The sequence below is a fragment of the Hemitrygon akajei genome, chromosome 19 (genome assembly GCF_048418815.1).
Source record: "Hemitrygon akajei chromosome 19, sHemAka1.3, whole genome shotgun sequence".
In the NCBI taxonomy this organism is placed as follows: Eukaryota; Metazoa; Chordata; class Chondrichthyes; order Myliobatiformes; family Dasyatidae; genus Hemitrygon; species Hemitrygon akajei.
Window position 1 is genome coordinate 12,492,198 of NC_133142.1, and position 14,911 is coordinate 12,507,108.

A 14,911-nucleotide genomic window follows, 5' to 3' on the forward strand; every position below is an offset into this window, starting at 1 on the left:
GTTCCTATTTCCTCCATCCCATAGCCATTGTAGTCATCACCTAATCAATATATCTTAGAATTAGAATAGTATCCCTGCACATGAAAAATCAACAGGGCAGATGATCAGACATCCTCATACTTAGCTGCAGATTATGGAGTTGCATTGTGATTTACATAATCAAATATTATTGCCGTAAGGTTTCTAGTGACGAACTTGGGTCAGAGTTACACCAACGCCAGTGTGTGTTCTGTATCATCTATGTACAGTGCATGTTTCTACAGCATCCCTCAGTTACAGCAAGGAGAACAGATGGAATTGATTCAAGGATCTGGTCTGGAAATATCATGACCTGTGGCCATTCTTCAAGCCTTGAGAACTTGAAGTCCCTTCGTCAGAAAAACGCAGAAGCTTAGCAAAAATGATGGAAGAAGTGGACTAACTGCTGTGCTACCCATTTGCTGGTCCATTCAAACGCCTCGTTCCCATCTGTGACAGAGTCTTGGACATAAAAGAGCATGTCTTTCTGGGACACAGTCTGCCACCCAGTTCATCCTAATTTCCCATCTTCGACCCATATTGCTCCAACTCCACCCCTTCGTGTATCTTCTTAATTGATGCTATTGTATCTGCCCCAACCACTTCCTCCACTAGTCGGTTCCTTATACTCACCACCCTCTGTGTGAAACAGTTTCTGCTTGGGTCCCTTTTAAATGTTTCCCCTCTCATTCTTAATCTAAGCCCCTAAGTCTTGATCTCCCCTACCCTGGGAAAAAAAGATTAATACCATCCACCATACCTATGCCTCTACTTCTCATAATTTTAAACATTTCTACAAGGTCAGCCCTCATTCTCCCACATTTCAAGGAATAAAGACGCAGCCTGGCCAACCTCTTCCGATAATTCAGCCCCTCTAGTCTATGCAACATTCTCATAAGTTTTTTCTGCTTTCTTTCCAGTGTTAACGACTTTGTTTTTTAGTTAAATACATCCTTCTGAAAACAGGGTGACTGAAACTGTACTTAATATTACAAGTACGGCCTCGCCAGTGACTTATACATTACAGCCTAATGTCCCATTTCCTATACTTAGTGTTTTGACTGATAAAATTCAGTGTGCAAAACATTTTCACTGTCATGTTTGCCTGTGATGCCACTTGCAATGAACCACGTACTTGCACTCCCAAGACCTTCGGTTCCATTACACTCCCTAGCGTCCTACCATTTATGGCACTTTTCCTATGCTGACTTGACTTTCCAAAATATATTATACTTATCTGTACTGAAATCTATTTGCTACTCTTCAACCCACTTGCCTAACTGATCAAGGTCCCCTGTAATCTATGATAACCACTTCACTGTTAACACGGCCTCCTAATTTCATGTCATCCACGAACTTACTGATCAAGCCTTATGCATTCCTACATTCACATCTAAGTCAGTAATATAAATAAGAAATAACATGGGTCCCAACGCTGACCACTGTGGCACACTACTAATCACTGGCTTCCATTCCAAGAAACAACCTTCAACCTCCATGTTTTGCTGCCTACTTCTGTGCCAATTTTGAATCCACCTACCTAGCTGTCTCTGGATTCCAGATCAGCCTACCATGCAGGACCCTGTCAAAGGCCTTGCTAAGGTCCAAATACACAACAATCACTGCTCTTCCCTCATCTATCTCTTTGGTTTCTCCAAAATACTCTGAAAGGTTTGTCAAGCATGACTTTCCATTCACAAAGCTGTGCTGACCCCTACTAATCAGACGGTCTATCCAAATGCTGGTAGATCCTGTTTCTCAGAATTCTCTCCAGTAACTTCCCCACTACTGTTGTCTGGCTGACCAGCCTTCAGTTCACTGTCTTGTTCTTGCTATGCATTTGCCACCTTCCAATCTTTGGGAACCTCACCAGTGGCTAATGATGAAACAAATATTTCTGCATGGGCTGCTGCAATCTCCACTGCAGCTGCCACAAAGGTCTGAGGGTGCATTCTGTCAGGCCCCGGGGATTTATGCATTCTTAATGTGCTGTAAGGTTGCAAATATTTCTGCTCTGGTAACATGAATGTTTTTCAAAACATCACCTCTTGTTTCCTTTATTTCTTGAGCAAACATAATTTTCTCCTCAGTGAACACCCAGGAGGAATGTTGGTTAGAAGGTGAAAGCAATTGAGTTATTTTTGCAAAGTAGCAAGATTAATGATATTAAAAGAGTTCAGTTTATGATGAGTTAAATTTACTTAATTCTTATTGAATTTTGTTGACAGGAACTTGCTAAATATCTGTGTCCCTCCAGTTCATTCTTCTGAATATCCCTAATTTTCATCACTTTTAACCAATTTTAATAATGTGGAAAATTTGCCTTTGCTGCCAAAGCCTTCAAGTCTGCAGTTTTTTCACCTAATTTCTCATCTGTTTGCCTTATTTTTCCTTTTTTTTTTAACCAAGGTTTTGGTTTTAGTTAATTCCTTCTCATGTGTCAGTGTTTGTATGTTGGTGCACCCGTGCGGTGTGTTGGGAAATGTGAACAATGCATAAATAGAGCTGTGATTTTTTTTTTTTTTTTGCAAGTTTAAACAATTTGATATCATGGTTCCAGTCTGCTAGATTGCACAGATGACTACAATGTAATACAAGCACACAGAGAGAATCATAGATATATGGTTGGGATGAGTTGTTCTCTGATCTTGGCAATTTACTTGCAAATGTTTCATCACCCTACCAGGCAAGATAATCAGTGTGCTGCTCATTGTCCTCCGAGTGCTTGGCCTTTATATACTTACCTAAGTATGCGTGCAGTATACAACTCTAAGATTCGTCTTCTCCAGATAGCCACGGAACAAAGAAAACCATGGAAGTCGTTGAAAGAAAGACCTCAACCTCCCCAACCCCCAGCACAAAAAAAAGGAAACAAAAGTTTGCAAACCCCAAACTCCCAAGTCTCACACAAAAAAGCTAACAGATCGCTCCACATGGAAAAGGACTGCTAGAACATCAAACCCCAAGCCCTCTACCCCCTCCCTCTCACAAAAAAATCTTTAATGTATCACCAACATAGAAAAACAGCAACAAGAACAAACTCCAAGCCCCTCCCACACCCAAAAATCATTTGTGTGATGAAACAGTTGCAAGTAAATTGCCAAGATTTGAGAACAGTTCAACCCAACGTCAACCACCCAAGATACATATCTTCTAAACTATTTTCATCAAAGGTATATGTCACATCCTCACTGGGTTTAAAGAGAAAAATATAATAGGCAATTGTGCAATTCTGTACCATCCAACTTTGTATGCTAACCTTCTATGTGGTTGATAAATATTTCATCCAAAAGATCCAGGGAAATTTAAGTGTCACTACAGTAAAGGCAGAACATTGAAGAAACTGATAAAAGACAATTGACCTGAAAATTTAGTACTTCTCTTTCCACAGATCATCTTCTGGTTTTATTTCAGATATCCAGATCCAAGCAATCTTTTGATATCAATCTATCCATAGGAATGATAAGCTAGAGAGAACAATTTGAGACAGAAACACCTTAATGGATCAGTTTACTGATAAAATCTTGTTATAATGTTATTTCATAATGTGATATAATTCATCTACAAATGATTATGCAATTTTTTTCATTTTGCTTAATAAGAAGAATTGTGTTGAACCACCTTGATTCCTCAAATATATTTTTGTATAGGTTCCAGATGCCATCAGAAAGTGCCAGCGAGCTGGTATTACTGTACGTATGGTCACAGGCGACAACATTAACACAGCTCGAGCTATTGCTATTAAATGTGGTATCATTAATCCAGGTGAAGACTTCATCTGCTTGGAGGGCAAAGATTTCAACAGGAGGATCCGCAATGAAAAAGGAGAAGTGAGTTACACTTGATATATTAAAATATGTATAATTTTGTCCAATCACACAATATAATTCTGGTAGAGCATGTAAGTGTCATCTCCCATTTATAATATTGCCAATATCAGCATATTCAGGATAGTCTGAATTATAACAGGAGAGTCAGCTTAATATTACAGAATAAACATACAAATTGGTGGAGGAACTCAGCAGGTCAGGCACATCTATGAAAAGGAATAAACAGTTGACATTTTGGGCCAAGACCTTTCATCAGGACCGTAAAGGAAGGGAGATGAAGCCAGAATAAGAAGGTGAAGGGAAGGGAAGTAGTACAAGCTAGAAGATGATAGGTGAATCCGGGTGAGGGGGGAAGTAAGTGAGCAGGGAGGGGGAGATGGAGAAGTTGGGAGGTGATAGGTGGAAAAAATAAAGGGATGAAGAAGAAGGAATCTGATAGGAGAGGAAAATGGACCAAGGGATAAAGGGAAGGGGAAGGTACACCAGGGGGTGGTGGTAAGCAGATGAGAAGAGAAGATGTAAGAGGGGAGACAGAGTGAGAATGGAAGAAGAGAGAAAAGGGTTGGGATAAATTGCCAGAAGTTGGAGAAATCGATGTTAATGCCATCAGAGTTGAGGCTGCCCATATGGAAAAGCGGTTTTAATGCCTTTGCGTGATCTACACCGCTAGTGTGTGCAGGGCTAACACACTGTGTCGATTTAGGTCATTACGATTCGGCAGAGAAATGATGATGTCCAAAGCTATCAAGCTATCATACTTGTCTATTCCCATTTATATCATTTGCCATATTTTCATTATGTTAATGAAAAGCATTATGTAATGTGTTAAAGTAAAATTGTTATAATGTATGTTTCTGATATAATTCTAATAGGTATATTCTGTATATGATGCATTTGGGTGTTTATAAAATGTTTATATAATATATACTCATAGAGTGATACAGCACAGAAAGTAACCATTGAATCTATATAAGTTCTTTCACACAATAATCAAGTTGGTCTCTTAGCCACACTCTGTCATTGTTAAATACGTGGGTTATGACTGCTGAAGATAATGGCTGGAGTCACTTAGCACTTTAGTGCAAGGATGTTTATTAGGTGCGTCCAAAATCAAACATAGAAAAAAATTGCAAGAATTGTGTAAACTGCCAATATTCACAAAAAGATATCTAGCAAAAAACACATTATGAGCTCCATATGAATTCCTGGCTGCCTGATATCTATCTATCTATCTCTCCCTCTCCCTCTCTCTTGCTTTCACCTTTGTGTATTAGACACTGGGACATACTATCTTTAATTACCCACAAAGTTAAGACACCAATTAGAATATGATGCACCCTACAATGTAATTACAATCATATTATGAAATAAACAGAAGTATCTACCTTAAATACAGTATACAAACAATATCTACACATTTACACATCCCCATTACTAATGAAATTGAATATTTCGCCAACACGAGCATATCAACCATTATAAGAACATATTGGGGAAGACATTGAAGAATGCACACTCCTTTGGTTCCCTTCACATTTTGCCCATCAGTTTATTGGCCATCAGCCATTCAAATACCTGTTTTTAATTAACCTGATGTTTTGAATACTGCAATCAAGCCTTCTCGCAGTCTTCACTGGCTTCAGGAGAACAAGTCAATTTTCCACATCACCAGCCATTTTTTTTTCCCATTGCCTACAATGGAATTAAATTTATAACCTGTCTTGATGCCTTCAATGCTCATTGCACATCCCCTCTCTCCCAAATCCCTCGGTTCTTATTTTCTCTTTTACTCCATGGGATTTAGCCCTCATTGTTTCTTGTTGATTCCCTCCCAACATGCATCTCACCATGCATTTTTTATTTATTTACTGAGTTACAATAAAACCACTCTGCCCAGCCATCTGACAACTTAACCTTAGCCTAATCAGGGGACACTTTACAATGACCAATTAACCTATCAACCAGTATCTCTTTGAACTGTGAGAGAATTACACAATTATGGGGAGAACATAGAAACTCCTTTCAGATCGTGGCGGGAATTGAACCCAGGTCACTGGTACTGTAAAATATTGTTCAAACCACACTACTGTGTCTCCCCAAAGAAATAAATCTTTACCTTTTTATTAGTCTAAGTTTTAGGCAGTCAACCCTATGTTCCTCAATGTTTATAATATTCCAGATTTTGTATTGAGTTGAAATTTCGGAAATGTAACCTGTACCTCCAAGTCTTTGGGTTGGTTGCCAAAACATGGCCTCCAACTAGAATGTCTGTATATTGCCAACACAGCCCTGTACTCATCTGATACGGATGTGTGTCTCACTGGATCCTGGGACACCTGGCAGAGCAGGGTGAGGCCTTATCAGAGAATAAGACTTAGGCAGTGAAGTGCCGAGATCTGGAATGTTCTGACAGACTTTGACAAGAGGTAGAATTGGGGTCAGAGCTTCCTTTACCTGTCAAAGCAGTCAAGAAATTAAGTACCTGTGCTTTTAGAAGCATTGAGAAGCTGCTAAAATTTGATGACAATTGGCAATTGGCTTATTATCATCACTTAGAATCATAGAGCATGGCAACACAGCAGTAGACTCTTTGGTCCATTTAATCTATGCTGACCTGGTTTTCTGCCTATTCACATCTACCCACACCCAGACCATAGCCTTCCATACCCCTCTCATCCAAGTACCTACCCAAACCTCTCTTAAATGTTGCAATTGAACTCAAGTCATGGGGTACAGTGAAAATGAACTGAACCCCATTACAGTGGATGTTTACTGATGTACAGTGCAAAACTTTGCTTTATATGACATCCATATAGATTGTTTCACCACGTCAATACATCAAGGAAGGACAGGAGATTAGCAATAACAGAATGCAGAATGTATCTTACAGTTACAAAGAAATGCAATGCACGCAGACTATAAGATGGAAGGTCACACTGAGGTAAATTGTGATATCAAGAGTCTCCCTTATATGGGAAATCCATTCAATAGTCTTATATAGCATAGCCTTTAGTGCAACATTATTACCGTACCAGTGATCACGGATCGGGGTTTGATTCCAGCTGCTGTCAGTAAGAGGTTTGTATGTTCTCTCCACGACCATGTGGGTTTCCTCTGGGTGCTCTGGTTTCCTCCCACGGTTAGGGTTAGTAAGTTGTGGGCAAGGAAGCATGCCAGAAGCGTGGCACACTTGTGGGCTGCCCCCGCACAATGCTCCCTGATTTGATTTGAGACAAGTGACATATTTTGTTGTGTTTTTTTGATGTACATGTGAGAATCAGAACTCATCTTTCATCTGAGAATGTAAACCAATCATTAAACCCTATAATGTAAAACATAAAAAAGTCAAACTAAAATAAAATAACCTTTTTACAATGTCATGTATGAGGGTCAACAAGACTCTTTCAAACATTGAGGGAGGTGGAGGTTGTTGTTCGCTGGACCAATGTCTGGGAGACCCCAAAACTATTGGACTCTGCCTCAATGTGTTCAGCAACTGAGGACAGTAACAGCTGTGATGGCACCTCACACCTTGTCAATCCTAGAATAAGTTATTGTGGGTTCACACAAGCCTGGGATTTACTAGAATCGATAAGACTGAATGCAGAAACTTCCTTTGGGCGCACTGGCCACATGATGTGCCTCATTATCATATGTCAGAAATAGTAGTTAAATTCTTGCATGTATCACTGTATACCTCCTTCATCCCAGAAGAAAAAGCAACAACATTTCTGACTTTAGATAGTTAAGTAGCAGCCCATTAATTCCATGCTGTACATCTTTGATAGTCTATTGAATATTATTTGAAAATCTACATAAATAACATCCCCCCCAGTTACCTTGTCTGTTAATACATCAAACACTCAATTACATTATTGTTTTTTGTGTGATTATGATGGTGAAATTCTTTCCATTAATAAGAAAGTAAACAAGGGATGTGATCGCCTCATGGTTAATGCAAAATGTTATTAAATATTTGTCACTTTCCATTTTTGAATTTTTTTTATTGATTTTAATAATAATAAAAAGGTAATGAGAGGTCACCTGCAGATTTTTACTTTTGGTGTTAATTATTTATTCAACCTTGGGAAGAGCATAATCTACCCGCCCCCAGACTTCTCAACATCCAGTTTTCCAGTCGGAGTGTAAAGCAAGAGCTGGGCAGATTTTTCTTTCTCGAATCAGGAGGCTCAAAGCCAATTACAGCAGCACCTCTGCCAACAAGCTGTGATCAGTCAATTAAACACAGACTGAAGTTTGATCTCTTGGCCAATTGTCTCAGTCAACTGAGCAGAGGGCATAATGTGTAAGGCTTTTCACCGTAAATGACAGGGACATCTTGACCTAATTTTTTTTTTAATACTTAAGACCATTCTACTTAGTGTTCTGAAATAAGCTGTAATAGTCAGGCTAATGTTTAAGACACTTTTAGTCAAAGAAAAAATTTCCATGACAGCACCAAACCAACAAACGACATAGCAGATTTTAACCTTCTTGTGTGTTATATAAATGACTGAATGCATTTGGTACTTGCAAAAGATTGAAGCAACAACCAGCATTGATAAAATGACAGAATTTGTCAGTCAATTGGCTTAGTGTTCTCTGTCACACTTAATTATACTGTTGTTGTCTGCTGTTTTGCATCACACTTTGAATGATGGCTTAAGTCTTGGAGAATCAACCATATTTTAAGTTAAAAGGTACAAAGGTTCATTTATTATCAAAGTATGTATGCAGCACTCAACTCTGAGATTCATCTTCTCCAGATAGCTACAAAACAAGGAAAACCATGGCAGTCATTCGAAGAAAAACATCAAACCCACCCACCTTCCGCACAAAAGAAGAATGGCAACATGATCATCAACCCACAAACTCCCCCCCGCCACCCACCACACACACAAAAAAACTAACAAAATATGCCAATGAGAAAGAATAGGTGCAAAAACAGAATATCAAAAAGTACAGGACTGAAAAGGTCTACAGTTCAGAGACCAATCCATAAATGCAGAACCTTGGGAACATCCTCTGACAGCATTGTGAGAGAGAGATACCATTCAAATGCAGAGGCCTACACTCCGGAAGCAGAGAAAGAACAGGCAGAAGCACAGAATATAAAAACTGTAAGACTGAATAAGTCTACAGTCCATAGTCCAATCCATAAATGCAGTTATTGTGTAATAATTGATTTTCATGATTAATATATGCTACTGCAGCAAATCATTCACCAATCAATACTATACTGCAAAAAATAAATTAATTAAACTTCCAGAGAATGGAATTTTTTCCCTAGTAGAAGTGTTATATTCCTCTGCCCTGTCCCATGGTTTTCAACTTTTGCACAGAAAAGAGGATTTAATGGCAGTTCTGTTCTCACTGGCCATATGGAACCATATGAATGGTTGGGAATGCTTGAGGCAATTGGCTTGTTATCCTGTGGCACGCAGCCTGACTGATGTTTGGAATTCCCCCATAGCAGATGAATTCATTATCTGCAGATTTCTTTTGGGCAAATTTACATTCTTTCCCTCTATGGAAACCAGATGCTCTCCACGGTATAAAATGCCATCTTTCAGGCTAGATGTATCTTTGAAGTGGGACACACAAAATGCTGGAGGAACTCAGCAGATCAGGCAGCACCTATGGGAATGAATAAGCAGTCGACATTTTCCTTCTTCAGGACTGGAAAGGAAAGGGGAAGACGCCAGAATAAAAAGGTTGGGGGAGAAGGAGGATAGCTAGAAGGTGATAAGTGAAGCTAGGTGGGTGGGAATGGTAAAGGGCTGAAGAGGAAGGAATCTGATAGGAGAGGATAGGATAGGAGAAAGGGAAGGAGGAGAAGAGTGATAGGCCAGAGTGGGGAAGAGGGGAGGGAGGATTTCTTTTACCGGAAGGAGAAATCAATATTCATGCCATCAGGTTGGAGGCTATACAGATGGAAAAGAAAGTGTTGCTCCTCCACTCTGAGGGTGGCCTCATCTTGTCACAGGAGGAGGCCGTGGACCGACATGTCCGAAAAGGAATGGGAATAGGATTTAAAATGTTTGACCACCAGGAAGTTGTGCTTTTGGCGGATGGAGCGGAGGTGCTTGAAGAAGTGGTGCTCCAAGTTTACAACTTGTCTCTCCAAGGTAGAGGAGGCTAGTTCAGGAGCACCAGACATAATAGATGACCCCAGCAGATTCTCAGTTTGAAGGACTGTTTGGGGCCCTGAGATCAATGCATTGGAGATTGATGATGCCATCTCTGATTTGATCCAGTACGAACTGTAACACGTTCAAATTCATTCTTAAAGAAATAAATCTTGGAGATGAAGATGGTGTTCTAATTAATCCCCTTTGTAAATCACAAATTCCATCATAACTTATAGCAAATACTAAACAATTTTTGCAATATTTCATTAACAATTTCCAGGATATGTTCTTTAAATTCTTTAAAATATGAGATAGCACCAAGATGCAGCTAGTGAAGCTGCATTGTCACAATTCCAGTGACCCAAGTTCAACCCTGACCTCCAGTGCTGTCTATGTGGAGTTTCCAAATCCTCCCTCTGACCATGTGCATTTCCTCCAACTACTCAGGTTTGCTGTAATAGAAACATAGGAACAGAAAACCTACAGCACAATACAGCCCCAAGCTGTTCTGAGTGTAAAGTAGGATTAGTCTAAGTAGATCAGTTGATGTTCAGTTCTAAGTGGACCTGTTTCTGTGCTGTATGATCCTGTGATGGTCTGGTGACGTTGGCTAGCTGATTGACACTGGTACAGGTTCTATCAGGATTCCCAACTTTTTTTTTATGCCATGACCAATACCATTAAGCAAGGGGTCTGTGGACCTCAGGCTGGGAACCCCTGCCCCAAGAGATCTGCGCTCAGGGTCATAGTAGGTCCTAGGAGGGAAGCTTTTTCTTTCTTCCTCCTATTAATTGTTAGAACATAAACTATAATACAATTGTCTTGTTCCATCCAAGTTCTTAACGGTTCAGAGCACATTGCAAGGAAAGCTGGCTCTGTTGCTTTGATTCTTAAGTTCAGAAATCCATAGATAATTCAGAGATAAACAGTACAGTTTATCTAACCCATAAAGATCAAAGTATTTTTTATGAATTAATGTTATTGGTAAAACCATCAACATTATGTCTAGATTTTATTTTGAACGTATAACTTCAAAGCACTTTTATTTATGTTTTGATTTTAAGGTTGAACAAGAACGTATTGACAAAATCTGGCCAAAACTACGTGTACTTGCTCGTTCATCTCCTACCGACAAGCATACTTTGGTAAAAGGTAAGTGATTTGTTTTCAGAAGGCCAAGATTAGGTCTTTTCTCAGACTCTCTCAATATTGGTTTTCTTCCACAATGTGCTGAGGGACTACATACTCCTGTTATGCTGCTGGCATTTAGAGCAGGAACATAGGTTCTCCATCTTCTCAAATCAAACTTGTCTTCTTATGACTCACAGAAAATATATGCACATGTTCAAGAGGACCACAACCTTGTCATGCCTTAATGACCTGGGGAACTATGTTGGCTAGAGTCAGGACTTTATGCTTTGGCCCTTGGTAGGGACACCCATGTTGGCCAAACAGGTCAAAGGGTAGAGGCCAGACTAAGAGAGGTCACCAGTACTTCTGGTTCAGGGATTCAGCTCAGGTCTAACAATGCTGACCGGTAAAACAAAATTGTACCATGTGAGCCTTTCACTAATCTCTTTACCATGTGTTGTAAATAAGGAAAAGCTGAACTGGTCAATGGCTCTAACTTGTTCCATTTGTGCTTCATTCTGAGCAATGCTTGGCAAACAGTTCTATTAAGTGCATTCAACTATGGACAAATGTTTTTATTTTGGACAGAATTAACCATCCAAACCTAACAAATAGTATCCAGGTGCTTGGGCATTTAAGGTTAAATCCTGCAGTGGGGGAAGTTAAATTCCAATGATTACATAAATCTGGAATTAGATGATAAACAGTTATCAGTAATGTTTACCATGAAATTGCAGGATTATATTTAAACTAGTTTACAGATGGCTTCAGGATAGGAAATCGTTCCTGTTTCAGGTTAAAATCTGCACCAGATGCACAATAGTTGCAGTAGACTTGAGCTCACTTTCCAAATAGAGCTAAGCAAAGCATTAGAAACATAGAAAACCTACAGCACAATACAGGCCCTTTGGCCCACAATTTCTTACTTTAGAAATTGCCTGTGGTTACTCATAGCCCTCGATTTTTCTAAGCTCCATGTACCCTGTAATTTAGCTCTGAAAGATATTAGTATTTGAATCAGTATCAGCATTACCAGCATATGTTGTTGAATTTGTTAATTTAGCAGCAGCAGTACAATGCAATACATCATAAAATATAGAAATAAATAAATAAATTACAATAAATATATGTGTATATTAAATAGATAAATTAAAAATAGTAGTGCAAAAACAGAAATAATAGTAAAAATATTGAGGTATTGTTCATGAGTTATATTCAGAAGTCAGATTGCTGAAGGGAGGAAGCTGTTCCTGAATCGCTGAGTGTGTGCCTTCAAGCTTCTGTACCTCCTTCCTGATGGTAACAATAAGAAGTGTTTGAAGGGGGTCCTTAATAATAGATGCCATCTTTTTGAGGCATCGCTCCTTTAAGATGTCTTGGATACTACAGAGGCTAGTATCCTTGATGGAGCTGACAAATTTGCAACTTTCTGCAGCTCCTTTTGATCCTGTGCAGTAGCCACCCCCACCCCATACCAGACGTTGATGCAGCCTGTCAGAATGCTCTACACCATACATCTATAGAAGTTTTCGAGTGTCTTAAGTGACAAACCAAATCTCCTCAATCTCCAAACGAAATGTAGTCACTGCCTTGCTTTCTTTCAGCTGCATCAATATATTGGGACGAGGTTAGATCCTCAGAGAGCTTGACACCCAGGAACTTGAAATTGCTCACTCTCTCCACTTCTCATCCCTCTGTGAGGACTGGTTTGTGTTCCCTCATCTTACCCTTTCTGACAATAATTATTCATTTTTATTGTGGTTAAGCATAACATATTTAAAGAGCCAGTACAATTAGGCTATAATTTAGAATGTTATCTTATAAAAATTGATATTGTTAAAGATACTTCTAAATATCTTTATGAATGCTAACATGGTGACATTTTGATGGTGACTCGAAAAGATGGCCCCCCCCCCCATCATTTTCTCAAGAGCAGTCGAAATATAAATATTTTGACAAATATTGACCTTGTTGTTGACCTGTATCTTTCAAAATGATTAAAGGGAAAACAGCTAAAATTGAACGAGTCTAAAAGTTCAAAAGTTCAAAGAACACTTATTATGAAAGTATGTATACTTTATACAACCTTGAAATTCGTTTTCCGACAGTCAATCACAAAAACAGGGAAACCCAATAGAACAGGGGCTCCCAACATTTTTTTATGCCATGGAGCCTTACCTTTAACCGAGAATGGAATCCCCTGCTGATTGAGGTTCATTAAAAGAGACCGTCAAATAACCAATTGGTAACAAAAAGAACGAAACATGCAACCAAGAAAAACTAAACAAGTTACACTCAGAACTAAACTCCACAAAGCCAGTTCATCGCTGCAATCACATAAAGAAAAACCATTTTAATCAGCATGCTCGTTACCTCAATGGTTTAAGCTATTGCAATATGTCACAGAAACTCAATAAGCACTAAAGATAATTTGTACTTCATATTGGTTTGGCTACCTTGAGATGAATTGCATTGGGAATATTGCCCATGAATATTCAAAGCTTTTCATCCGGTTCTCTCTAAATCTGAGAATCAGAGACATTAAGGAAAATAAGGAAACAAATTATTTAACTTCTATGATCTAACATGTTCATTAACAGGGAAGCTGCTGTCAAGTTACAGGAAAGATGCATAATGCTCAACAAATGAGGGAGTTAATTGTAAACAGACCATTAATCATTTATTTGGCTTATATATATTTTTTCTACACCTTCACTGTCAGTGCTATGATTTTATTTCCATTTATGCTGCTGGTGTTCAGGGCAGCAGTGAAACTCTAGAGGTAATCAGACCATCCTTTGTCATGAGCTTCTTCTCAGAGTTCACTACGGTCAGTCATGCAAGTCCCGGGTGGAGACTGGGGAATACCGTCACACTCAGATGTAGAAGGATTCTTCATTGCTGTTTCTGTAACAATTTTGCTTTTCCAGTCTGGGTTGTTAGCCCTGAGCTGAACCCCTGAACCTGGAAGCCTGGTAGACCACTTTTAGTCTGGCCTTTACCCGTTGACCTGTTTGGCATGGGTGACCCTACCAAGAGCCAAAGCACAAAGCCCTGACCCCAGCCAACGTAGCTCTCCAGGTCACTGAGAGAACCACAACAAGGTTGTGGTCCTCTTGGAGGCAAATTTGAACATGTGTGTCTATTTTTTGAGAGTTATAAGAAGTTTAGTTTGATTTGTGTAGAACATCACATGTTGAATAATGGTGCTTTAAACATAAATGCATCTTTACTGTCAACCAGGTTCTCAGAAGTGTTAAGAAAATAGTAAATGTAAGACTATGAAGAGTACAATGGGAGGGGTGGCTAAATATTTAACTAAGAATGATTTGGAAGGAGGAGCGGGAAAGAGTAACTGAGATAAGGAGGAGTTGTAAGATATTGGACCTGAATGACAAGAGAAGGTTGTTATGAATGGATGTGCTGAGTGTGTGGCACTGAAATACAAAAGATTCCGATTTCAAAGCTGCTCATTTGTAAGTGGTAATGGAGAGAGTAGGAAGAGCCGAAGACAATCCCTGCCACTGTCTATACCGAGTTTGTACGTTCTTCCCGTGATGGTATGGGTTTCCTCCGGGTGCTCCAGTTTCCTCCCACAGTCCAAAGGCATACTGGTCGGTAGGTTAATTGGGCATTATAAATTGTCCTGTGATTAGGTTAGGGGGACTACTAGGTGAAGGGCCTTTTCTGCACTGTATCTCAATATATAAATAAATAAAATATATAGCTAGGTTGCCTAAGACTTACACAGAACTGTAGTAATTTTATTTATTGCGCAGTACTGATGCCACACCCAAAAAA

The 14,911-nt window shown here is 39.3% G+C and overlaps 1 protein-coding gene across 18 annotated transcripts in view; it reads left to right on the forward strand.

The window, feature by feature from the left end:
• The window catches only part of atp2b2 (ATPase plasma membrane Ca2+ transporting 2), an 889,877-nt gene that overhangs the window by 805,389 nt on the left and 69,577 nt on the right, over positions 1-14,911 (forward strand). For all 18 annotated transcript variants that reach the window (XM_073072083.1, XM_073072084.1, XM_073072085.1 and 15 more), the window contains 2 exons: positions 3,669-3,848; positions 11,044-11,131. In XM_073072083.1, the coding sequence (XP_072928184.1) occupies positions 3,669-3,848; positions 11,044-11,131 (268 nt within the window). The remainder of the gene's footprint in view (positions 1-3,668; positions 3,849-11,043; positions 11,132-14,911) is intronic.